The sequence below is a fragment of the Phoca vitulina genome, unplaced genomic scaffold (assembly GCF_004348235.1).
Source record: "Phoca vitulina isolate PV1807 unplaced genomic scaffold, GSC_HSeal_1.0 scaffold19, whole genome shotgun sequence".
Classification (NCBI taxonomy): Eukaryota; Metazoa; Chordata; class Mammalia; order Carnivora; family Phocidae; genus Phoca; species Phoca vitulina.
Window position 1 is genome coordinate 14,965,320 of NW_022589722.1, and position 25,528 is coordinate 14,990,847.

Genomic DNA, 25,528 nt, shown 5'->3' on the forward strand with positions numbered 1-25,528 from the left:
TCAAACTAGAATCAGGGTTAGTTGAGCTGATTTCAAGAGCCTCGAGGTATAGGACATCTTCCAACTCTATCAAGAATGGTTGGAGAATGAACAGAATACGGTTAGCATCATCCTTGTTATTTTGAGATAAGAGTTGCCCAGAGGTCTTTTACAAGTAAATTCTTGCCTACTATGAGTGCAATGTTTTGAATAAGGATAAGTAGCAAGACCCAGCATTGAGCTAACTGCCAGAGGCTTTACAAGATGGTGCTCAGTAAATATTTTCTGAATTGTATTAAAGACTATATATTTATGTTCTGTTGAAACAAGTATGTGGGCATGAGTACACTCTTTGGAAAGCTTAGGGAAACTTAATGTCTTTATGGACTAAAGGCTTCTTAGTGGGACTTGAAGTGAAGATCTAGACTCAGATTTCTGCTGTTGATTCTCAGTAAATGATAAATGGGCACAGTTTTAATTGGGCTAAAAGCTGTTTCCTTTGATTTGTGGATATGCCTGGTAAACTGCCTCTCAGATATGGTCATGATAACTAAAAATTGACAGCCAGAATTTTATGCTGTTTTTTGGGCTACACATGGATATAAGTCTGCTTTAGTGATGACATAATATTCTCTGATTACCAAGCTCCAGGGATTTAGAACACACCTTCTATTTTGTTAGACACCATTTTCTTTATTCTTTCATTCATTCCTTCAACAAATATTAATTGAGCCCCTGCTATGTGACAGGCACTGTTGTAAGCACCAGAGATGGAGCAGTGTGAACAAGGCAAACAAAAATTGCTGTCCATTTATTGATTCAGTAAATACTTATTTCACATCTACCATCTACCAGATATCATTCTAGGTAGGGAATGAGACAGGTAAGGACTCAGTATCATGGGAGAAAAAGAATAAATAAATAAATACACAAATAATTAGAATAATGTCAGTTGGTGGTGAGACCTGAGAGGGAAGTAAATGAGAACCTCTGCAGATGTCTGTGTAGCTTTCTCCCCTCCAGTACTCTGCCTGTTCGTTCTCCCCAAGCCACGCTACTCTGTCTCCTCATCCTGGGAGGATGACTGGCCTGTGCCTGGACTCTTCCTTCTCCCACTAATCGCTGAAACTCCAAGCAGGAATCTGGGGAACGTATAGGACTCACCTCATCTGTTTACCCTCTCAGGGCTTACTGCCCTTTGCTGCCCACTGTCTAGTATCTGAAAATCATTGTCTCACAGATTCTCTTCAGTTTTTTAGTTGCTTGAGAAGGAAGGCCAAATCAAGTCCCTGTTGATCCATCTTGAACAGACGTGGAAGAACCATGAGAAAGGAACAGGCAGAGAACAGTCCTCTTGACTAGCACAAGGCTAGGAACAGCTCATGTTCCCAAAAGCCAGAGCAGAAACTTCATAATAGCCAAGGCACCAGGAAGAGTCCTAGGCAGGGGAGTGCCTCAGTAGTAGTGGAACCAGATTAGCTCTGGAATAAAGGCTGCCCTAGCAACACCTAAGAAAGCTTACAAAGCTCATGCTTTTCCCAAGTAAATTAATTACATCTGAGAACAAGACTCAAAAGCTTTCAAATGATTTAAATGAAAACAAAATTCAGTGTCTGATATCCAGTCAAGTTTTACCAGGCATGCCAAGAAGGATGAAAATTTTACTCATAATAAGGAAAAAAACCAATCAATAGAAGCAGATGCAGCAGTGGCACAGATGATAGAATTAGCCAAAAACTTAAAACAGCTATTAGGAATACACTCCATATATTCACAAAAGTAGAGGAAAGCATGAGCATGTTGAGGAGAGACATGAAGCCATGAAGAGTTTAAAATAAATTGAGGGGATGTGATAGGAAGTGACCACACTGTTAGGATGGCCAGTGTCCTAAGGAGGTAATATTTGAACTCCTCTATCTACCCAGCTGTGGGAAGAACATTTCAGGCAGAGAAAATGGCTAGTAGTGCAAAGTCCCTGAGGTAGAACAATTTTGACATATGTCTGTCTAAGAACAGACAGAAGGGCAAGATGGCTAGAGCACAAGGAGGGAGAAGAATCATAAGGTCGAGAGGTAGGTAGGGCCTCATGGGCTCTGAGATGGATGCACTTGGAAGTGTACTGGGAAAACTGGAGAAGTTTGAAGCCAGGGAGTGAGTGATAAGGTCTGTTTGATGTTTTTAAAATTTCACTCTGATTACTTTGTGAAAAAGAGGCTTATGGAGGGCCAACAGTGGAAGCTGAAAACAGGTCTTGGAAAATTCTTTATGTTATATGAGAGCTTCATGGCCATAGGGAGAATTCTGTGAGAATTTTCATTTATGCCTTATAGTGAGTGATAGTGACTTTATCTATACTTGTATATATTAAATCATGAAAGGTTAGAGATTTTATAAACTCTGTAAAAGTTCTCTGACTTTTTGGTTAACTTAGAAGTTACTCAGTAATGCAGCCTTACTCCTGAGTCAATAATCAGTAACTCAAAAGATCATTTATGCAATTTCATAGATCATTAGTGAGGTGCTAAGCTTTTTGATAGTTTGGAGTTTTTTAAAAAATTCTTGGACAAGTTCAAAGAATGCCTTGAGGTACTATAGTGAATTACTGCACAGTAATACTGCTTAAGTAAGTTAAACTTCTACATTTGTGTATTTGAGCTAAGTTATACATTTACAAGGCATTGACTGAAGTGTATATCATGAGGTTTGTTTTAGTTTGATTTTATTATTTTGGAACATTTAAACAACAGGGTGACTTTTAAATATACATGAAATTCAGTCAAATGGACTATTCCTCTAGGAACTAAAGCCTACAATTTTCTTCATGATGTTGTGGCCATAAAACTTGATGTTCATTATATTAGAGTATTGTGTTGTCTTCATAAATTTCAGGGTGGTTTTTGGATTTTGATGTAGGTCACTAAGGTCACATGTAAAAATAAGTTGCCACTTACATATCCAGAGACCACAGTATATTAATCAAATGGAAAAACAATTAGGGGTTGCACCTTACCTCATTTGTTTGGTTTTTACAACATTCCTTTAAGATCCACTAGAAATTCTGCCTCTTCCATGAAGCTTTTCCCTTTTCAAATTTATAATTCCTCCCATATTGGATATCTTTGGCATTTTCAGTCTATCATGTAATTTAATACATTTTCCTTCAGTGAGATTTTAAGCTGAGGTCAGACCTATGGCTGTCATGCCATTGGACTCATTGGTGGCGGCTCAATAAATTATTCTGCTCTGAGCCTGAAGAAACTGGCCACATATTTGTGATTTTGTAACCCGCAGGGAAGGAGATGCCAGTAGAAGTAGCAGAGTCTGTTATGAAAGAAGTTTGCTGTTAATTCAGACATCCACCCACTCCAGCCTTTATGCCTCTAAACAGACAAATTTTTATTTTTTTCCAAATTGCATTTTTCTTTGAGCTATATATTTTGAGATGTTCTCATGCCTTGATTCAGTCGCCTCATTCTCTTATACTGTGTGAGGTATTCTACTGTATAGAGACCCCATAAATTCTTTAACTAGGGTCCTAGACTAATTTAATAAGAGTAATTGAAAACTCCTGGTTTTAGGAAAAGTAAAAAATAATAGTACAAGTTATGAAAACAAAAGAGAAAGTAACTTTCATTTGAAATAAATGTTTGATTTTTTCCTCCTAATGTAAGGCATTGTGATGGCAAAGGAAAAAAAAAGTTTGTTTTATTTAGAATGTTCTGTTCATAGGAAGAAATTAGGATTTTATTTGAGACAATTACTTGGATAAAGAAATACAACAATGTAGGACACAAAACAGCTGTTCCACTTGTGATTCCCCCCCCCCCCATAAGGACACTTCAAAATGAATTTACTGGGCAGTGATAATGGAGCACATCTCACCATTTGATTTTTTAAGTCTTCTGCTTTCCCATCTTGTTCGATTCGAAAAGCAGTATGATATGATGAGTTGAATTTCCATGTGAATCAGAGCCACAGTCAACAGACTTAATAACAGGATTTCCAGTTTGATTCTTAGCCATCTGAGGAATAGTGCCTCCTTGAGGAATCAAGGATAAGAATGAAATACATTTTTTTTTTTTTTAACAGAAGATCTTTGTTTTATAGATACACCTCAGGTTTATTAACCCACTGAAAAATTTAAGACGTCTTGGAATCAAAATGGTAACTGACATCTTTCTGGATTGGGAGTCTTACCAATTCAGAACTGAAGAAATTGATGCTGTATTTCATGGTGCAGTTTGGCCCCAGGTAAACTTCATTACTACATTCTGCTTGGATACCATATGCTACTTCCTTTGTTATTACTTTAACCAGCACAGTCTATGAATGCATGTCCTGGTCTTTTACATCGAGTCTTCCTTTGGTTCTGGAAGTTTAAGAACACTTTTCTTTGCCTCCACTGTCACCTAAAGCTCAAGAGCTGGTTTCTGTAATACCGTGACATTTATACTTAAGGTTATTTTGAATATGATTGTGTCTCTTAAGCAAATGGAATCTAATTGTTGTAGCACCTCAGTGATGTGTCTCTGGATTTTGACAAGCATAAGAGAAAATACACAGATATTCTCGTTACATATTTCCTTGTTTGTAACCATTTTGTAATGACACCTGGTATAACTATAGCTAAAAAGACTATAGAGGAGACTTGATTTTAGGAATTCTAGCTGCTTGAGCTCTGTCGTTTCTTAACCAGTTGAAACCTAAAGTACCTCATTCCTTTTAAGTGTCTAGCACTTCCTTTCTCCATCTTTGCCATTTTTCCCGTGTAGATATTATTTAGGATTCCTTTATTTTTTCTTCAGTCTGTCCTTTAAATGTTAATCTCTGTCCCTTGGCTCTTTATCCTCTGGTGTGGTTTCTATATTTGTTCTGCTTTTTAGTTGTCCCCCCCATACACACACACAATTCTGTATGTGTTTTTATTTTGTGTCCTAGATCAGAAGGCTTGGATCTGAGAGTCAGTATTCTCCTACTCCTCTGCTGAAACTAATTAGTATCTGGAGCAGAAATGCAAGGTATGACCCTTTTTCTCCCATCTTTAAAAAGGACAGTGTTTTAGACCAATCTAGTCAAAATGAGTCAGGGTTACTAATAATATAATTTATGGTGAAATACCACAGGTGCCGTTAAAGAGAATAAGGTAACTGAATTTCAAAGTACACAGGTTTAAAGAAAAATACAAGTTGCTGAACAGTGTAATCCAAGAAAAATACCTGTGCATGGATATAAATATAAAATGAAGTAGAAAATGTCTAGAAGGATACATGAGAAACTGTTAATGTTACTGTAGCATGTGGAGGTTTGGGTACCCCAGAGCAGGGAAGAGGTACTTTTTATGATATCCTTGGAGTGTTCACTTATAAAAAGTAGGTAAAATAACATTTTGCAATGTAAGTTAAAATTGTAGAGTATGTATTCTAGCAAAACTTAAACATTTTTGCTAGTTTTACAGTTTCATTAATACTTAAAAATCAGAAGTATTGGAATTGATAGGGATGTTCTTCTAATCTGTAGTAATTGTTTCAGTAGTTTGATTTGGCCTGGGAAAGGGAAAAACAGAATGTGAAACATGGCAGATACAGGTTTCCCCTGCTGTCTGAAAGTAGAGGATTCCTGTGAAACCTTTTGTAAGCCGAGATGGCATAAAGCAAAGAAGTAATTCCTATTAATTTATATGGAAGAATGTTTTAGTGTTTCTAGATCCAAAAAATAACTTCTCTTAGGCTCTTCCGATACCTTTAGGTCACATCTTGCTAAGGGATGCACAAAATAAATCGAGATAAAGTGCAGGTGCTTCCCAGACACTGTTCACAGCTCTGGCGGCTGGATGCTGAGCTGCTGAGTATAGTTTCCAGGGAAGGAGCCTGACGGGGCCGTTGTCACTGCTCAAGAGGTGCATGCTGCCCCTGTAACGTCTCGCTGCAAAACAAATGGTGAAGGCTCTTTTCGCTTACCACCTTCTTTCATAAAAGCAAAGTGGTATAACATGAACTTTCGAAAAGCCAGGGATACCTGTAGTTATGCCAACTATAAATATTCCTATTTTTTGCATGCTTGCTTAAAAATAAAAGCTGATTTGTCATTGGCATTCTATGTCTTTTTCCCAGTTACCACTTAAAATCAGGGAAATTTCGTAGGCTTTTTTAGATTTTCTAGATGTCCTCCATTCTTGTAAAACTATCTAAATATACATAGAGTTCTCATGGTCATAAATCAACATCCTTTTACAGACATTATGAGCTGTTTACAAGATCTTTATCTACAGATGGTTCAGAGATGCTTGTGTCACAGACCAAATGCATATTTACTGAGGAGTGTAGAAACCTATGTTGTTTATTTCAGTGACGGAAACAGACTTAAGTTTGTCCTGATCTGTTTTGAAGAATGAAAGGTAGAATTAAAAAAAAAAAAATTTTTTTTTTTTTTACTACTGATTCAGTAAATGTCAAGATTTTAATATTTTGGCATCAGTTTTTACAAAATTGGTATCATATTGTATAACCAACTTTTGATTTTATTTTTTTTCTTGTACCATTATATCATGAACATTTCCCCATCATTAAATAGTCATCAAAAACAAACCAAAGAGCTTGACATTGTCTTCCTCGGGAAAACCTGTTTAAAATATTTTTACTGGTAATAAGGCCTCTTTTCATTTATTTCCCAACTTGAGAAAGCTGTTTCATATCTTGTCTTATAACTGGACATTTATAAGCAGCACTTCATAGGCATCCTTGAGAAATGTTTTATAGCTGTATAATTCGCATGTCCTATGAAGGACTCTTCATCCAAGAAGACTTGGCAGTAGTGACTCCCTGTTATATTAGTTGGGTTCTTACTTAAGGTACAGAACCCCATCATTGGATGCCACTTCATCGTACGTTCTGCAGTTTCTTTCTCATTATGGGTTGGAGAAAAATAGAAGCCACAGAGCAATAGAGGACGTAGGCTGCAGAACTAATTTTCTATGTAACTCTTACCTGAAAGAAATCTTTAGAAGTATTGCCTTCCCTTGAAATCTCCATAACAACAGATATGCATGTATATTGTTGTGTGTGGAAGAATTAAAGAATGCATATTTCAGAACCACTTAATGGGAATGTGTCTCTTCAGTAAAAGAAAATTCTATTTTGAAGTATGGTTACCGTTTATATAGTGTCAGACATTCAAACAGGTTTTCATCTACAGAGAAGTCTAGCATTTTACTTTGTATTTGGACAGATGCAAGTAGAGCTGAACTATAGCCAGTATTTTCAAGCTCACAACTAAGGTTAAATTGTCTCAGAAATTAAGTGAACTCAGGACAACAAAAACTTGCTCACTAACTAGAGTGATCATATCATCCCGACTATATTCCTGAGGGTGAAAAGAGATGCTATAAATAATTAAGCCAGGATAACCAAGATAAACTGGGACTGTCCCTGGCCACTCTCTCTGATAGCTGCTCTGGTTCTGACTGCCATGACCCCCGCGTGGCTCCATTTCTTCTTCCCCTGAGCTTCCCAGTCCCGGAAGGGCCTGTGATTACATGCTGCCTTTAGTGCACTCATCTCTTAATAGCTGACCTACCTAAAGCTCCCTGAGGGCAGAGACCATTTCTCATTTATTACTGTACCTTCCTCCACAGGGGGTTTGTGTCCCTCTTAATCCATGGTTAGTCAGTATTCATTACGTTTTGAAAGAGTGACTGAAATTTCTGACAGAGCTGTACACTTAAGCATGGAGCATGTCCAGGATACCCTGGCTTCAAGTTCTACTGCTGTTCAAGAAACACAGTTTGGTCACTTAGAAGTTGCACTGAATTTGAATGGGTTCTTGCCAGGACCTTGGCAGCAACTGAAAGCAGTCCTCTCACCTTTTGTGCTTGAAAAAATGTTAAGACAACATACAACATAGTGGTTAAGAGAACAGTCTCCAAAGCCACACAGACCTAGCTTCAAATCCTAGCACCACTGCATGTTCTTTGACAAAGTTGGCCTCCCCTCTCTGAGCCTCCATTTTACCACCTGTAGCGTAGAAATAATGGCAGTACCTACCTCATTGATAATAGAGATGGTAACGTGTAATACCATCTGCACTTTCTGTGTATACGCATCCAGTTACTGGCAAGCTCAAAAGTGTTTCTGTGGGCGCCTGGGTGGCTCAGCTGGTTAGGCGACTGCCTTCGGCTCAGGTCATGATCCTGGAGTCCCAGGATCGAGTCCCGCATCGGGCTCCCTGCTCAGCGGGGGGTCTACTTCTCCCTCTGACCCTCTTGCCTCTCGTGCTCTCTGTCTCTCATTCTCTCTCTCAAATAAATAAAATCTTTAAAAAAAAAAAAAAGTGTTTCTGTGGGTTCAAAATCTGGAAGGTTAAGAAGGTCATCAGCTTGGTACCTGCCCATGCCATGCCCAGTATCTGTTGGACAAAGATGTATGAAAACAACCACTTAGAACTTTTCCTCAGTTTGTTAGTACTAAGTAAATTAAAAGTGCTTGAGCTCTTTTTCAAAGGATGATAAATTAGTAAAACTATCTGAATTTTTTCGGTTTTACCTTCCTGCTGATTGTTAAGAGGACTACATCCCTGACATAAAACAATTGTTGGTTTGCCACTGGCTGGAAAGCCTCTGTGCTCTCTACCCTTGTTGGTGTGTTTCCTCTGGGTGGGATGCTTCTATCATTTGTGTGAGTCTTTCATCTTTCATACTTGGGGATGGATTCACCCACCTCTCCCAAAAAATGATCATGATCTCTGAATGTTGCATATCCTGATACAGCAAATATTTCTTTGGTCTGTACTCCTGATTCCCATGTTGTAGTGCATTGGTTTTTATGTGAGTGTATAAACGTTCACATTCTAGAAGGCTTATAATTGAAAAATAGCCTGTCTTCAATACACTTCTTTTAGAAAAGGCTTAGACTGTGGTTCAGAGCTCAGCTTTACTACTTATTAACTCAGGCTTTGGACACGTCTTAGTTTTTTTTATCTGTAATGTGGGGACAATGTTACCACATTCTAGAGATGTTATGAGGATTAAATGAGAGATACATAAAGTGCCTAAATAACATAATCTTTTGAGGTGCCTGGAATTACCCATCAAATTTTAGATTTTAAAGTAATTTCCCTTTTGATGTTCATACACATATATATTTGAACTCAATATGAAAATTCATATGGAGCATGTTTTCAGAAATAAATATATTGAGAAATAAGATGACAATTTCAATGTTTTTCCTTGCAGATATTTTCCTTTCCTGGCTAAACAGAAACCTGGGTACCCAGAGTGTGATATTCTGACCAACGTTTTTGCAATTCTCTCAGCAAAGAATCTCTCTGAAGCCACAGCCTCTATTGTGATGGATATAGCCGATGACCTTCTTAACCTTCCAGATTTTGAACCCACAGAAACACTTTTGAGCTTGCCAGTAACTGGATGCGTATACACACAAAGTGCAGATGGTATGTTTGCTGTACAAAGCAAATGATTCTTAGATTTCTGAACTAGCATTTGTGTCCTCAAAAAGGAAGAAGTCAATACAAGTTGATTCTTTTAATTACTTATATTATTAAAAGACTTTCTTTTCTCTATAAATTGAATTTTCTTTCCAGTGGTAGAAATTCATAATTATGCTCCAGAGAGCTCAACTATCCATCAGGAAATTATTAAATGACTTCCACTGTCAGTCTCTGAATTCTTCCTGTCAAATTATCCTAACAGTTCTTTTACTACCAAAAATGGCTTACATAAAGCCCCAGGGGTCTCTGATATAAATTTTTAATTTAGCTAATAATACAGCTATTGTGACTAAGAAAAAAGTGATTTAATCTTTAGAGTTGAAATTTATTAAATTTTTATGAAAATTGAGTGCTCTCCTTGTCTGTCATTATGAAGATAGTGTATGATTATCCTTTAAGAAAATAGTTAATTAAAATAAAAACATTTATCACTGTTTTTTTTTTTTTTTTCAGAGTCTATCACGATGGGAGGACAATTAATTCTACCTCATGTTCCTGCAATTCTCCAGTATCTCAGCAAAACCACAATAAGTGCAGAAAAGGTGAAAAAGAAGAAGAATAGGGCACAAGTCAGTAAGGAACTTGGCATTCTGTCAAAGTAAGTGATATATTGGTCCTTAAAAGATAACAATACTATCCGTGGTTTTATTTTTTGCTAAATTATATCTAGTTTTTCAATTATTTTAATGTGGTAGTAAGCTGAAAAGATTTTCAGTAGTTTTAAATGCCCTCCATTTTTAAGTTAATGTAGAATTCTGTTTCTCTGCTGGAATATTCATTAGAAAACTTTTATGGCATCTGCCTTCATTTTATTATGAGAGAACAGTCTTCAAAATTCCAAACTTGACTAATAGATTTATATATTTTGTTCAGTTATAATTTTGAGTTACATGAGATCACATATTTTTCCTATTTTTTTTAGTTTAATTGATAAAAAAATAATTCATTTAAAAGAGCAGGTTGTGTTTGTTTTGTTTATTTGTTTTTTAAGGTGAAGATCTTGCAAGGATTTTTAAAGATTCTTTTTGGCAGTAGACCTAGTAATATATAATTGAGATTTCTGTAGCAAGGTTGATAAACCAGAGTGTAAAAAATGTTTCCATTTTAAACTCTTAAATTGTTACAGGACTTAGCTGTTTAAAGTTTATTTTTTCTGTGACCTCAACAACAACAAAAAATGATATATTAGAATCTTTCAGGAACTTCTTTGAAGTGTTTTATTTATACTATTGTATTTCTAAGTTATGCAGAATGGGAAACCACACAGAATACACTCATTAAATTTTATCACAGGCTGTGTGGTAGTGGAAAGTGGATGAGAGATTAGGCACCAGAAAGACCAGGGTTTGAAAGGTCTGCTCTACCATTTCTTAGCTGTGTGACGTCAGCTTCTCTGAGTCTCAGTTTTCTTTGGGCAAAATGGGGCTAAAAATAATTCCTACATTGAAGGCTATCGTGGGAGTTAAATTGAAATACTGTACATAAAGCCTTAAACAAGTCTTGGCACTAAAAAATGTTATTTTCTTTGTAAAATAAGAAATTACTAATTGTCACAAAAATAATAATTAAAAAAATTTTTTAAAAATTACTAATTGTTAGATTATAGCATCGGAGTTTACTATAACCCACCTACAAAATCAGATGTTAAGAGAAATAGAATAGTAGCCATGAGCCTGAAGTTGGAGAGAAATAAAAGTGGACACTGCTATAAATAAGTCAGTTAAACTTTTCCTACATGAACACATAAAAGCCACCTGTGTCTGTAACATGTTTTTCTACAAAAAGTTTAACTTTTTAGAGTACTCTTGTGTTATCTTCCTTACATATCAGTATTTCCCCTTCTCTAGGATCAGCAAGTTCATGAGAGACAAGGAACAAAGTTCTCTACTCATTACACTTCTTCTTCCTTTCCTCCACCGTGGCAATATTGCTCAGGTACAAAGTCACAGGACATTGGCTTTGTCTTTGAAGTGGCACTTCATTATTAAGGTTTATCCATGAGCGGTAATTTCATTGGTTTGATTCTGTGATGTATTTGCAAAAAGACTTTATACAGAAATATAAAATTAAAAATAGAGAAGAAACATTGGGACAGAGGTAGGAATGAGGGTGAGCAAGAAGGTAGAAGCACCATCATCAGTCCTAAAAGTCACTTTCATTTCTTTAGCTTCCAGTCCATTTCAGGATTTTTTTTTTTTTTTCCTTTCTCACTTTGATCAATAACAAATCTGGAACCCAAGAAATGTATTGTGTAATCTTAAATATGGATCACAGTTGCAGAACTGAATGAAAAGTCAGTCTATATTAATATTACATGCAGCTAAGAGTTTCTAAAATGATTTTCAAACCTTAGTTCAGTCTCAAGTCAGAGTCTTCCCATGGCTCAAACTCAACAAGACCTTAGTAGCTATACTGAACATCTCTTACCACATAGTAATTCAGTATAGAAGACCACAGATCTGTAGACAACCAGAAGTGTGTATTTTTCTTCAACAAGCTCATTTTTCTTGGCCCTTTTTGAACTAGACATAGAAGAAATTATGTTCCAAAACCATGTGTCTTTTTCTATTAGAATTAAAGGAAGAAACTGTTAATGGATATTATTGTGGATTTTATGTTAAGTTAAAATGCTGAGAACTTTTAAAGGCCTGTGAAATAACTTTTCTAATTACTACTTCTGCTTCTTATTGATAATTATTTGTTTTTTGTGCTGTAATATTAAAGCCAAGTTGACCAGTTTTCTAAATTACTGAAATGTGATTTCTCTTAATATTTCTTCTTAAGGATACAGAGGTTGATATTTTGGTGACAGTGCAAAACCTGTTGAAACATTGTCTGGAGCCTACAAGCTTCCTCAAGCCTCTAGCAAAACTCTTTTCGGTTATTAAGAATAAGTTGTCAAGACAATTGCTTTGTACAGTTTTCCAGGTCTGTAATACTCATTTCTACCCCCAAACCACCCCTTTTTAAAAAGATAACTATGACATGTAACACATCTTAACAGCTTTCTTGGTGTCAACATGATGTTTCATATAAATTTGAGTGGAAAGGGGGAGTTGAAGGGAGGGGGGCAGAAAAGTTAAGGTTTTATTCAATAATAATACACTGTTTTCATTCCTTTTAGACTCTTTCTGATTTTGAGAGTGGATTAAAATATATTACTGATGTTGTCAAGGTAAGAGAGAAAGTCTTATATTTCTCTTTTGCTTCAAAAGTATTATCATTTTTGTTTATTTAAGATTTATATACCTTCATCTCTGTTTTCAGTGTTTCACAGTGTTTCAATGCTTTCATTTCTTGTAGCTTAACGCCTTTGATCAAAGACATCTTGATGATATCAACTTTGATGTTCGCTTCTCAACATTCCAGACCATCACCTCTTATATTAAAGAGATGCAAACTGTGGATGTTAACTACCTAGTTCCAGTTATGCATAATTGTTTCTATAATATGGAGGTAGGTTTTTATAGCAAAAATTTATGGATTGTTTTTCATTGTTTTGATAATACAACTACATGACCTGATTTCTTAATTTGTATTTTGAGCAAGACAAAGATTTTTGTGTAAAATTGCTTTTAGCTGCAGACTATTTTGTTTGGTGAAGACCATATTGTTATTGTCGTGATTTAAAAGACAAATATTTTGAATAAAATAATACATGTGGAAGCACTTTGAAAAATCTATAAGCTGTGTATTAGAATAGGAAAATTTATAGAGACAGAAAGTAAATTAGTAGTTAACTAGGGCTGCCAGGTGAGGGAGGAATGGAAACCGGGGGGGAGGACTTCTGATTGATACAGGGTTTTATTTTGGGGGTGATGAAAATGTTCTGAAGTTAGATAGTGGTAGTGGTTGCACAACCTTGTGAATATACTAAAAACCATTGAATTGTACACTTTAAAAGGGTGAATTTTATAGTATTTCAATTATATCTTTTTTGTTGAAGTTTTGTCACTATATTATTTTGTTACTATATTATATATATGTAATATATAATATATATATTATATTACTTTTATTGATACAGAAATATAAAGGGTTTGGACTATATTAAGTACCATGTTGCTGAACTGAATTAAAACCCAAAACTGGGGAGAATGAAACCCTTGATTTATAGTTAACCATGTAATGGCATCAGTAATCTCTTTGTGGCGTTTTATAATTATTCATCTGATATTAATGATTATGTAATATATGAAAAAGTAATCTCCCCATTTGGGGCTAATTCTTCATATTTTATGTCAAATTCTAGCACAAAGAATTCCAAATCACTGCCTGGTTGGCTGAGTTGACAATACTTCTTTCTCCGCGTTCACTGCCTACCTTGTTCAAACCGGGAACTGGAGCACAACTAACCAGAATTATACCATCCAAATCTGTCATTTTCAGTTACACATTACACTGAATATTGAAAACTGGCTTTAGTGAACCTTCCGTTCTGTTTGAGAAATAAAACTAATCAAAAAGTCTATTTCACAGTATTTTCCGAATCAGAGTGTCACTTCTCAATAAGCATGGGTTTTCAAAGTTATTTAGTACAGGCATACCTCATTTTATCATGCTTTGCAGATACTGTGTTTTTTGGGTTTTGGGTTCTTTTTTTTTCTTTTTTTTTTTACAAAGGTTTGTGGCAACCCTGCTTTGAACAAGTCTTATCAGTGCCATTTTTCCAACAGCATTTGCTTATTTTATATCTCTGTGTCACGTTGTGTTGATTCTCACAGTATTTCAGACTTTTTCATTATGATTATATTTGTCACGATGATCTGTGATCAGTGATTATGATGCACTGAAATCACAGATCATGGTAAGTGTTTTTTAATTAAGGTATGTACCTTGTTTTTTTAGACATAGTGTAAACATAACTTTTATATGCACTGGGAGACCAAAAAATTCATTTATTTATTTCACTTTATTATGATTTTCACTTTGCTGTCGTGGTCTGGAACCAAACTCACAATATCCTTGAGGTATACCTGCATATTCCTCACAGCCCTACATTTGGTTCTTCTTTAGGTATGATGTACTTGGGGGCCATTTCTTAGGAGGGATCTTCACGTAGAGGAGTGGTAACATTTTGTAAACTCTTCCATTGGGAAATAATATTCCATATTACAGTTATGGCACAGAATAATTTGTTTTGTTTTGTTTCTTCTCCTGTTTCCAGTTAGGAGACATGTCTTTAAGTGATAATGCCAGCATGTGCCTGATGAGTATCATCAAAAAACTAGCTGCCCTGAACGTCACAGAGAAAGAATATAGGGAAATCATTCATCGTTCACTCCTGGAGAAGTTGAGGAAAGGATTGAAGAGCCAGACAGAGGTATTGAGGTTTGCAATTGTATCTTTGTCTTTTACGTGCTACTGTTGTGGGTTTTGGTTTTTTTATTTTTCCCTACTTAGGCTGTTGTTGAAAAGCAGTCAGGCTTAGTACATTTAATTAAAATACTTGATTGCATAAATACTCACCAAACTCTTAAAAGGACAGTAGGAATAGAAAGGAGAGTGATCACTTCTGATCTTACAGTTTGTGTTTACAGTAGGAATGTTTTACTTTAAAAAAAAAATTAAAAAATAATTATACAGGCTTTTTTGTGTGTCTTTTTATATTATCTAGAAAGCAAATTCTTAAAAAAATTTTTTTTTTTTCCTCAACTTGGCATTTGCAGAATATACAACAGGATTATACCACAGTGCTTTCCTGTTTAATTCAAACCTTTCCAGATCAACCAGAATTTAAAGACTTGGTACAGCTTACTGATTGCCATGATCCAGAAATGGACTTCTTTGAGAATATGAAGCACATTCAGGTAGAAGACACATCCGTGTTGTTGTTGTTTTTTTCTGCCTATAAAATAAGGATTTCAAACTGTTCTATCTCATTTAAAAAGATATATTAATTTTCCAAAATGTTTTGAGCCTCTCATTCCTTGGTCTTCATGATCATCAGTCAAATTAGCACAGGAAATGATCGTTTTCCTGGGGTCTTTTCATGGTATCATAAACCACAATAATAGTGTCACATTTCTCTGCCATTTCCTAAGAAGTACATAAATGTTTTAGGATCCATTGTTAAACAAATGCTATGGATTATAGCTCTGGAAACAAATCAAGGCACAGGTGTTTGTTCATATAACACATGGACTGTATTTCACTCCTTTAATCTTTTCATGGAAAAGGAACATGATACTGAAATGGAGCTGGTTGTAGGTGAGTGTATTCAGTAACTAATTCTTATTTTATCTAACTCATAGATCCACAGAAGAGCAAGAGCCTTGAAGAAACTGGCAAAACAACTAATGGAAGGCAAAGTTGTGCTCTCTTCTAAAGCTCTTCAGAATTACATCATGCCTTATGCCATGACTCCAATTTTTGATGAGAAAATGCTCAAGGTAGGACATTAGATCTAGAAACCGTTAAACCTCTACCCATGCCATGACACTTTTCCAAAGTGCCTGTGGGGTTGGTAACATCCATATTGATGTTGTCACAATAATTAGAGACTTAAAATAGTTCTCATGCCCTTAGAATGGTACTTGGCACATAGTAAATGCTCTATAAATGGTAGCTGTAATTTTTATTTTCGCTATTATTAGCCCGCAGAGGCCAACCACAAAATATTTCCCCTCTTAGAAATAAATGATCACATTCCTAACATAGTATACTTTTATTTTTGTATCATAGGACTTAATTCTGGTAAATGCCATTAATCAGCAGAATCATTGTTTTCCCAAATGGCTCATAAGAAATGAAGTTAAATAATAGCTACCTTTTCATTAGCATTGTACCAGATACAGGAACTATTCTAAGTACTTTATATAATCTTACTTCATCATCACCACAGCTTAACCCTATAGGGACTGTTGTCACTATTTTACAGGAAAGTAAACTGGGAATAAGTGAGGTATTTTAACTTTCTTAGAGACATACAGAATGAGAATCAGTATTTGAACTTAGGACTGTCTTCACTATTATACTACATAGTGCCAAAAACAGTGCCTGGCACATTGTAAGGCCTTGATAGATTATTGTTTAGAATAATGAAAGACAGTACCCAGAAATTTAAGTCTAATTGAGGTGATATCAGGAGTTGTGACTTGAATTTATGCTGTGTTGATCACATGGTGTTGTGCAAAGTTAGGTTTCCCCTGTTGTTTCAAAAATTTTTGAAGAATTACCTAAGTAAATAAAAGAATACTCCCCAAAATTCCAGTTTAAAGAGTCAGTAAGCACAACCAACTTATACTTTGATGGCAGTAAAATAGGAAAGAGGTATAGATGGAAAAAATAAGTTATATTTAGTTTTGGTTGATGTTAACATGGTATATCCTTTTAGTTTTATTTTTAACCATATTGTGACTTTATATTTACAGTTGGTTTCTGGTAGATAGCATATAACTGGGTCTTGGCGGTTTTATCAAATCTGACAATCTCTGCCTTTTAATTGGTTTTAGGCCATTTACATTTAATATCATTATTAATATGTTAGGTTTAAATTGTTGATGTTGTTATTTATTTTCCATTTGTCCCTCTTTTTTCTTTCCTTGTATTGGATTACTTGGATTTTTTAAATGATTTTATTTTGTCTCTGTTGGCTTACTAGTTATCATGGAGCTTTTTTTTTTTTTGTAGATTTTACCTCTGTATCAGTTTTAAACCACACCATACATTGTTGTTATTTTTGCTTTAAACAATCAATTATTGGGGCACCTAGGAGGCTCAGTCAGTTAAGTGTCTGCCTTCAGCTCAGGCCATGATCCTAGGGTCCTGGGATCGAGTCCCACATCTCCCTCCTTGCTCGGTGGGGAGCCTGCCTCTCCCTCTGCCCTTCCCCCTGCTTGTGCTTTCTCTCTCTTTCTATATCTCAAATAAATAAATAAAATCTTAAAAAAAAAATAAACAATTATCTTTTGAAGAAATCTTCCAAAGTAAGGAAAGATCTCTTATATTTGCTTACATATTTATAATTTCTGGTCACTTCCAATTAATTACAATTTTCCAATCATTCCTTTGGGTAGATCCAGACATACTCCTGTATCATTTTACTCCTTATAGGAAGGAAGACCTCCTTCAGATTTTTTGTAGCACAACTGGTGATGAATTCTTTCAGTTCTTATTTGTCTTTTCTCATTTTTGCTTTTATAGGTAATGTTTCTAGGTATGGAATTCTAGATTAACAGGTTTTTTTTCTTTCTGGTCTTTAAAGATAATTGCTCTTTTGTCTTCTGGTTTATATCATTTCCAAAAAGAAGTCATTCCTATCTTTATTACTCTGAGTGTAATGTATCTTTTTTTTTTTTTTTCTGACTGCCTTGAAGATTTTCTCTATCACTGGTTTTAAGCCATTTGATTACAGTGTGCCTTAGTGTAGTTTTCTTCATGTTTCTTATGTTTGGGGTTTGTTGCGCTTCTTGGATCTATTGAGTTGTAGTGTTCTTCAAATTTGTAAATTTTTGGCCATTATTTTTTCAAGGATACTTTTGGGTCCCCTTCTTGCTTTTGGAGACCCCAGTATATATTAGGCCACTCAAAGTTGTTTCAAACACACTGAGACTCTCTTTTTTTTTTTTTTCCATTACTTTTTTTTTCTGGGTTTCATTTTGTTTCATTTTTGTATTACTGTGTCTTCAAGTACTACTTTTCTTCTTCAGAGTCTGATCTGCTTTTAATCCCATCCAGTGTGTCTTCCCTCCCAGAACTGTCTTTTCCATTTCTAGACGTTCAGTTTGGGCCTTTTTTATATCTTACCTCTCTCTCCTTAACATGTTCTTGCTTTCCTCTCCCTTCTTGACCTTATGGAATGTAATTTTATCATTCGTCTTACTGCCTTTGTCTACTATAAGTCTATCATCTGTGTCATTTTGGGGTCTCTTTCAACTGGTTGATTTTTCTTCTTGTGAGAGGTATTTTTCTGCTTCTTTGTATGCCTGTGCAGCTTACCTCTCTGTATAGCTCTCTCCTGTCTGGTGCTTTGCCCTGTGGACTCTAGCTGCCATAGCCTCAACTCTGTCTCCTTACATCAGGGAGACCACTGGGCCCTTTTTGGGTTTCTCCTCCTGTGCTGTGACACTGTGAATTAGGGCAATTATAAGACACACTTCATTTGTTGCCATACTCTCAGGGAGCACTGAACTGTACTGTTTGATGTCCAGAGTCTGAAAACTGCTATTTCATATATTTTTGTCTACTTGTCTAGTTTAAGGTATGAGGGTAAATCCAATCCCTGTTCTCTATAATGGCATGAAAGAGATGTCTCCAACACAGTGTACTGTTGAATGCTGAACTGTGTGTTAAAGTTAACTTTAGTGTTTGTCAACTTTTACATATGAATTTACTTCATTCACAGTCTGTAGGCTTGAACCCATCAGAGAGGTCTGAGTGGAAAAAAAGCCCAAAGTGTATTAATACCATTTAATGAAAGTACAGTTTCATTCCTTTAATTGACAGTGTCTTTTCTTAGAGCTAGGTGGGGGGGGAATGGAGTATAGCTTGCTCATTCCTTCCTTTCTGTAATTGCTGATCACCTACTGTCTAAGCTTTTTAATGTGTGAAATTAGCTCTGTATTTTGTTAGTAAATGTAATTCTATGTTGATGCTCTTGATTTGTTTTACAGCATGAAAATATAACCATTGCTGCCACAGAAGTTATTGGAGCTATTTGCAGACATCTCTCTTGGTCAGCATATATCTATTACTTGAAACATTTCATTCATGTTTTACAGACAGGACAGATCAATCAAAAGTTGGGTGTCAGGTATGTATGGTCAAACTTCTTTGTTTTTAAAATGTCAGTTTTGGATTATTTCTTGAAGTAGTCTCACTCATCTCAGTTTACTTTTGCCTTGTATTGAGGTTATGTTAATGTTTGTTAACATCAAAAATAACTAAAACTAGTAAAAATAATGTTTGTAAGTCTTTAAATGTTTACTTTTAATCATCAAATGATGTTGTGAATCAAGCAAACATTTCTGTGTACCTTCTTTTTTTAACAGTTTGCTAGTAATAGTGTTAGAAGCATTCCACTTTGACCATAAAACTCTTGAAGAACAAGTGAGAAAAATCCAGAATGATGAAAGTAAGTTTTTGAAACTTTCTTAAACTAAATTTCCATTCCGTTCTTGGATAATTGATGATGATGAATTAAAGATGGCAAAATTCAGCTTACCACCCTTTTCTGCTCCTAGAGCAGTGACCAGTGAATAAGTCAGGAGGAAGTTAAAGAAGATGGTTTGAGTATTTGTGTAAAAACTTATTTAACAATAGAGAAGGCCAGTCTAAATTATATGGGTAAAAAATCTGAGCTGTAGATTATTTATATAGAAATCCAATTTTACCACCTGCATGTATGGAAAGAACATTAAGCAACGAATGCAAAGAAAGTATAAGGAAATAATTAAAAAGTAGAGCAACAATTGATGAAATATAAAGTAGATACAATAAGAAAGGATCATAAAAGGTAAAAATAATTTTAGATATTTGAAAAGATTATAAATTGGCAAAGCTCTGTCAAAATTGGTCAGTAAAAATAGAAGGCATAATAAACATTACGAATTTTAAAAGGTCACAATTAAATGAAAAAGGTAAAATAATGTTATGATCTTTGTACTTATAAATTTGAATACTTGAGTGAGACATACAAATTCTTAGAAAAATAAAATACAAAAGCTGGCTTTAGAAGAAATAGAAAATCTGGGTGTATCTCTAACCACTAAAGAAATTGACTATAGTTTAAAAACCTTCTCTTGATGAAAATACCAGGTTCACACTGTTTTATAGGCAAGTTCTACAAATATTTAAGGAATTTTAACCTTATGCCTGCCATTTCAGATGATTGATAGAGGAAGCTTCCACTAACTCATGAAGTTGGTATACTTGGTTAATGGAATTTAACATATTAGCATGCAAAAAACATGTGGTCATCTAAAGAGACACAAGGGAAACATTTGATTAAATTCAGTATCTATTGATATCAAATAAAGAATAATTAGAAATTTCCTTAACCTATTAAAAGAAAAGAATGAACACTTAAATGGGCCAATAGGCTAATTGTTTTTGCTAAAGACATTGAAATATTCTGGCCCTCAGTTTGCACTACTCCAACATTCCTTCCTATTCAAAATTTTCTAATTCTTTGATTCACAGTAAAATCACTGTAGAGCCACACTAATAGCAAAGACTGGCTTGAATTTGTAGGAACTATGTATGTTTTAAACTATTAATGTACTACAGCCCCTCAACAGTTTATCTTCAGGCAGTGGAATCTGCATTTTGCAATTTTGCATAAACAGAAACATTAAAAATTAAGATACTTAATTTGCTTAACTATCTCGTTTCTTCTTAGATATGACTGAAGTTTGAAACATTTATTGAGCACCTTCTATGACCTGGGCCTTTATATAGACATTATCTTATTTGTTCTCATAAGAATCTTACAAGAACCTTAGTTGTTAGTTACCCCATTATTTTTGATATGAGAAATTACAGTTCAGAAGTGTAAAGTAACTTTCCCAAAGCTACATGGCCAGTAAACAAAATAAAGACTAATAGCTACCATTTTTGAAAGTCAGTGAAGTGTCAGAAACATATTTTGGGTACATTATAGACTTTATCTCATTTAATCCTCACAATAGCCTTGCAAAGTAGGTGCCATCTCCAGCTTACCGATAAAGAATCCAGAGCCTACTCTGGTCACATGGCTTATGAGCAGAGCCAAGCCTGGACTTTCCCCACAGTACTGTACTGCCTGATTTTCTTTTATAAACTGGACCCTATAGTAAGGGACATTTCTACATGACAACTGTTGGCTGCCATTATGATTTTCATGCTCATGAGTATAGGTTTTTGTTTTTGGAAACCTCCAACCACAGTACTTTAGAAGCTTTCTTTTGGTTAAGACCCTCCTCCCGGCCTAGCCTCCTAGTATATTCCCAAAGTACCCTGTACTCGCTCTCCCACCCTCATAATTGTGAGTTTACTTGTCTGTATTCGTCGTTAGGCTCCAAACTGTAAGACAGCAAAAAACCATAACCCTCTCATTTAGTGCTGTTTCCTCAGCACTTACCTTGCCTACCCATAGTGATGACTAGTTTTTATTGGATGTTGGTGGGAAAGACTACGTAATACAACTGTGTTGTTTCCTTATTTGATTTAAGGTGACTTTTGTTGTTTACTAAACATAGACACAATAGAAGTGATTGAGTTGCCAGAGCATGAAACCATGGAATTAGAGCAAATGGATGAGGAAGAGAAGGAAAACAAATGTAAGAGCTTGTCAGACAAGAGCCAAGAATTGGGAAATCCTGATCCAGCTGATTGTGAAGGGACACCAGCTAGAGAACCTGAGTGTATCACGGAGTCCATCTCTTTCCTTCCTCGGAATAAGGAAGAATTGGAGAGAACAATTAAAAATATCCAAGGAACCATAACTGGGGATATCCTTCCCCGGCTACATAAATGCCTGGCATCTACGGTAATCATTCTGTTTGGGGCGCAGGATGTCTGTGTGAACCCGGGTGTTTGTGTGGCCCTGTCAGACTGAGGCTCCTAACTATCATTGATTGACTTCAGCTTTTGGATTTTCTTTTACCTCAACATTTCACAGTTTTACCTCCCTTCATTTGTCTCATCATCTTTAGGTTCATCTCCTGCTGCAGCTAATGTTTCTTCATTATGGTTTTTATATGATAGACATATGCTTTCTATCTCCAAAGCAGTTAATTAGATGACTCTTATTTCCAAAAAAGAAAAAGTTTTAAAAAATTAGAGTATGTTTTCCTTTTCAACATTTGGCCACTTCTCTGCTGTTCAAAATTCATCTTCTTCCTGGTTAACAGGGATAATATTTAGCAGTGGATTCTCATGAAGTCAGAGCCTTTCCTTCTCAGTGTAAAACATTGATTGGCAAACTGTGGTCCATGGGCGGGATCTAGCCTGCAGCCTGTTGTTATAAATGAAGTTTTATTGGAACACAGTCACACTCATTGTTTTACATACTGTCTAATTCAGCTTTTATGTTACCACAGCAGTGTTGAGTAGCTTCAAGAGAGATCATAAAGCCAAAAATACTTACTATCTGACCCTCTACAGAAGTTTGCCAGCCCCTGGTGTAAAATACTGACTTGATCATTTGGTATATTTGTAAATATAACTTCTTATTTGAGGCACTGTATTTCTTATATACCAACAGTGTCACTCAAAGTCTTGAAAATCCCAATTGATAGAGATTTCTTACGATTTTTATATATTTCACAGCAGTCTTAATCTACATCAGTGAAAATTTGGCTTTATTTTTTTCTGGTTTCTCCTTTGGAAAAAACCTTATTCCTACTAGTTTTATGATTTTTAGAGGGTTATTCTCAAATTGCATAATTTAGTTTCATTTTAAGACAGTAAACTTGGAAATGGTCATAAGATGTATCAAAAGAGCTTACCTTTCAAATGCAAGGTTGCAATGTTTGTAGGTCCCTGATCCATTTATTTTTGTTTTAGTTTAACCTAAATTTTTCTTACAGACTAAAAGGGAAGAAGAACACAAGCTCATAAAATCCAAGGTTGTGAATGATGAGGAAGTAGTTCGAGTTCCTTTAGCTTTTGCCATGGTTAAACTAATGCAGTCCCTTCCACAAGAAGTTATGGAAGCTAATCTGCCAAGGTATATTGTGTGACAAATTAGAAAAGTTCAGTGAAACTCAAAAATCAGTTCTTTCTTCCTGACTCTTGAATCTCTTTTGTGAGGAAGAGAAGTACTGTCACAATATGCTGTGATTTCGAATCTTAACTGGGAAATTTGGGTTACTGAATAATTAACAGACAAAAGGATGTTTGTATTTTTATTTGCTTCTGTATTTTGATTAGTCCTTTTTAACTTTTCATTTTCTAGTATTTTGTTGAAAGTGTGTGCCCTCCTCAAGAACAGAGCACAGGAAATCAGAGACATTGCACGCAGCACTCTAGCAAAAATAATAGAAGATCTAGGTGTGCACTACCTACAGTATATTTTAAAAGAGTTACAGACTACCCTTGTCCGCGGATATCAGGTAAATTGCATTATGTGCCTTATATTCACGGAGGTCAGATTGAAATTCAAATATTTGCAATTTGAACTCTATAAGTGAAGGTGCTATGGGTTTGTCTACAGTAAAGTTGATCCACTGCAGTAGCAATCAAGAATATTCACAGGTTTCTAATCAGCATTTTAAAAATCTACTTTAAAAAAAAAACAAAAAGCTCTTATATTTGATTTTTATAAAGTCACTTACAGGCCTGGGTTATATAACCTGTCTTTTTTTCCCAAATCATTTGATACCAAGTTTTGTATTTTCTGAGTTTTTAAAAATATTCTTGTTGAATGCATGTTGAATGTATTATCACAAATGTGAATAATAAAGAACATACACATTTGTTTTAAGAGTTGAACCATATGATAGAAGTAATAAAATAGGAACCCCAGATGGAGTACAAAGCTCTTTAAGTAGTGACATGACTGGCTAGCTCCTAACTACTCCACAAGTGTGGATCTTGGATAAGCACCATCAGCAATACCTGGGAGCTTGTTAGAAATGCACAATTAAGGAGGAAAAGATTGAGGAGGAGTAGGGGACCCTACTCTAACCAGTCCCTGGAATTGAGCTTGGTATCTACCAGACCACTGTGAACACCCACGAAATCAGCCTGAGATGTAAGAAGATAGATCTGGAACTTTACAAACAGAGTATTGCAGGTGGTTGGTTTCGAGGTATGAAGCAGGGAGCCGTGATTCCGCGGGCAGATATTGGAAGATAAATGGAAGGGAGAGGGAGCTACCATAAGCGCTGGCGCCGGGAAGGTGAAATAACACAGGAGCACAAAAGCCTCCGCACTGGGGATGGGGTACAGACTCACAGACTGGTAGCAATGGGGAAAGGACTTTAGGGCAGTCCCCCAAACGGAAACCCAGAGCGGCGGGGCCGCGCATGTGCAAACTGGTGGCAGCTGGCGGTTGTAGAAGCACAAAGGGCAGAGACGTGTCCTGACCTGGAGGTGAGGACTAGGAGTCCTGCTGAGGGGTGCACAACCCAGGATGCTGCAGTTTATAGCAGCACAGACAGAAACGGAGATAGTGTGGCCTGGAGAGCTCACTGAAGAACAGACTGCGATCTCTCCGCTCTGAGGCAGAGGGTTGGAAACGATCACTTCTGCTCTGACTCTCGGAAGAGATGCAGAAAACCGCCAGGGAAAGCCGTCAGAGAACAAAAGCCCCAAAAAACCGGTTTTCACTGAGCCCATCCCCTCCCCCGCAACAGCGGGCGGGCAACTCTGCCCAAACAGCGCAGCAGGCCTCTCCCCCAGAAGACAGGCTGGGAGAACAAGAGGCTTGCAACCCTAAGGTCCCTATAAAACAGGTGCATCTTGCTTGGGTTGTGGTCAATAATTTGGACTCTGTACATTCCCTCAACCACCCCTCAACAAAATGACTAGGAGGAGGAACCCCCAAAATAGGAAAGACTCACAGACTGTGACTTCTGTCACAGATTTACAAATGGATACAGATATAACCAAGGTGTCGGAAATGGAATTCAGGGTAGCATTTGTGAAGACAATAGCTAGAATGGAGAAATTGATTAATGGCAACAGAGTCTCTAAGGGCAGAAATGAAAGCTGAACTGGCAGAACTTAAAAATGCTATCAATGAGATCCAATTTAATCTAGATGATGTAACAGCTAGGGTAAGCTAGGCAGAAGAACGAATTGGTGATCTAGAAGACCAGTTGATTGAAAAGGATAAAGAGGAGGCAAGGGAAAAACAACTCAAAATTCATGAAAAAAGGATCAGAGAAATAAGTGATACCATGAAACGTTCCAATGTCAGAATTATTGGGATCCCTGAGGGGGTGGAGAGAGAGAGAGGACTAGAAGATATATTTGAGCAAATTGTAGATGAGAACTTCCCTAATCTGGGGAATGAAACAAACATTTGTGTCCTAGAGGCAGAGAGGACCCCTCCTAAGATCAAGGAAAATAGGCCAACGCCCCGGCATGTAATAGTAAAACTCACAAATCTTAGAACCAA

At 36.0% G+C, this 25,528-nt stretch overlaps 1 protein-coding gene across 4 annotated transcripts in view; it reads left to right on the forward strand.

Moving 5' to 3' along the window:
- The window catches only part of UTP20 (UTP20 small subunit processome component), a 100,106-nt gene that overhangs the window by 46,371 nt on the left and 28,207 nt on the right, over positions 1 to 25,528 (forward strand). For 2 of the 4 annotated variants that reach the window (XM_032416153.1, XM_032416151.1), the window contains exons 28-43: positions 4,087 to 4,230; positions 4,918 to 4,997; positions 9,206 to 9,423; positions 9,934 to 10,078; positions 11,328 to 11,415; positions 12,265 to 12,408; positions 12,605 to 12,655; positions 12,784 to 12,936; positions 14,648 to 14,803; positions 15,150 to 15,290; positions 15,735 to 15,872; positions 19,095 to 19,234; positions 19,473 to 19,555; positions 21,660 to 21,949; positions 22,992 to 23,131; positions 23,360 to 23,516. In XM_032416153.1, the coding sequence (XP_032272044.1) occupies positions 4,087 to 4,230; positions 4,918 to 4,997; positions 9,206 to 9,423; positions 9,934 to 10,078; positions 11,328 to 11,415; positions 12,265 to 12,408; positions 12,605 to 12,655; positions 12,784 to 12,936; positions 14,648 to 14,803; positions 15,150 to 15,290; positions 15,735 to 15,872; positions 19,095 to 19,234; positions 19,473 to 19,555; positions 21,660 to 21,949; positions 22,992 to 23,131; positions 23,360 to 23,516 (2,268 nt within the window). Of the gene's footprint in view, positions 1 to 4,086; positions 4,231 to 4,917; positions 4,998 to 9,205; positions 9,424 to 9,933; positions 10,079 to 11,327; positions 11,416 to 12,264; positions 12,409 to 12,604; positions 12,656 to 12,783; positions 12,937 to 14,647; positions 14,804 to 15,149; positions 15,291 to 15,734; positions 15,873 to 19,094; positions 19,235 to 19,472; positions 19,556 to 21,632; positions 21,950 to 22,991; positions 23,132 to 23,359; positions 23,517 to 25,528 lie in introns of all 4 variants that reach the window. The other 2 variants (XM_032416152.1, XM_032416150.1) reach the window with 1 other exon arrangement.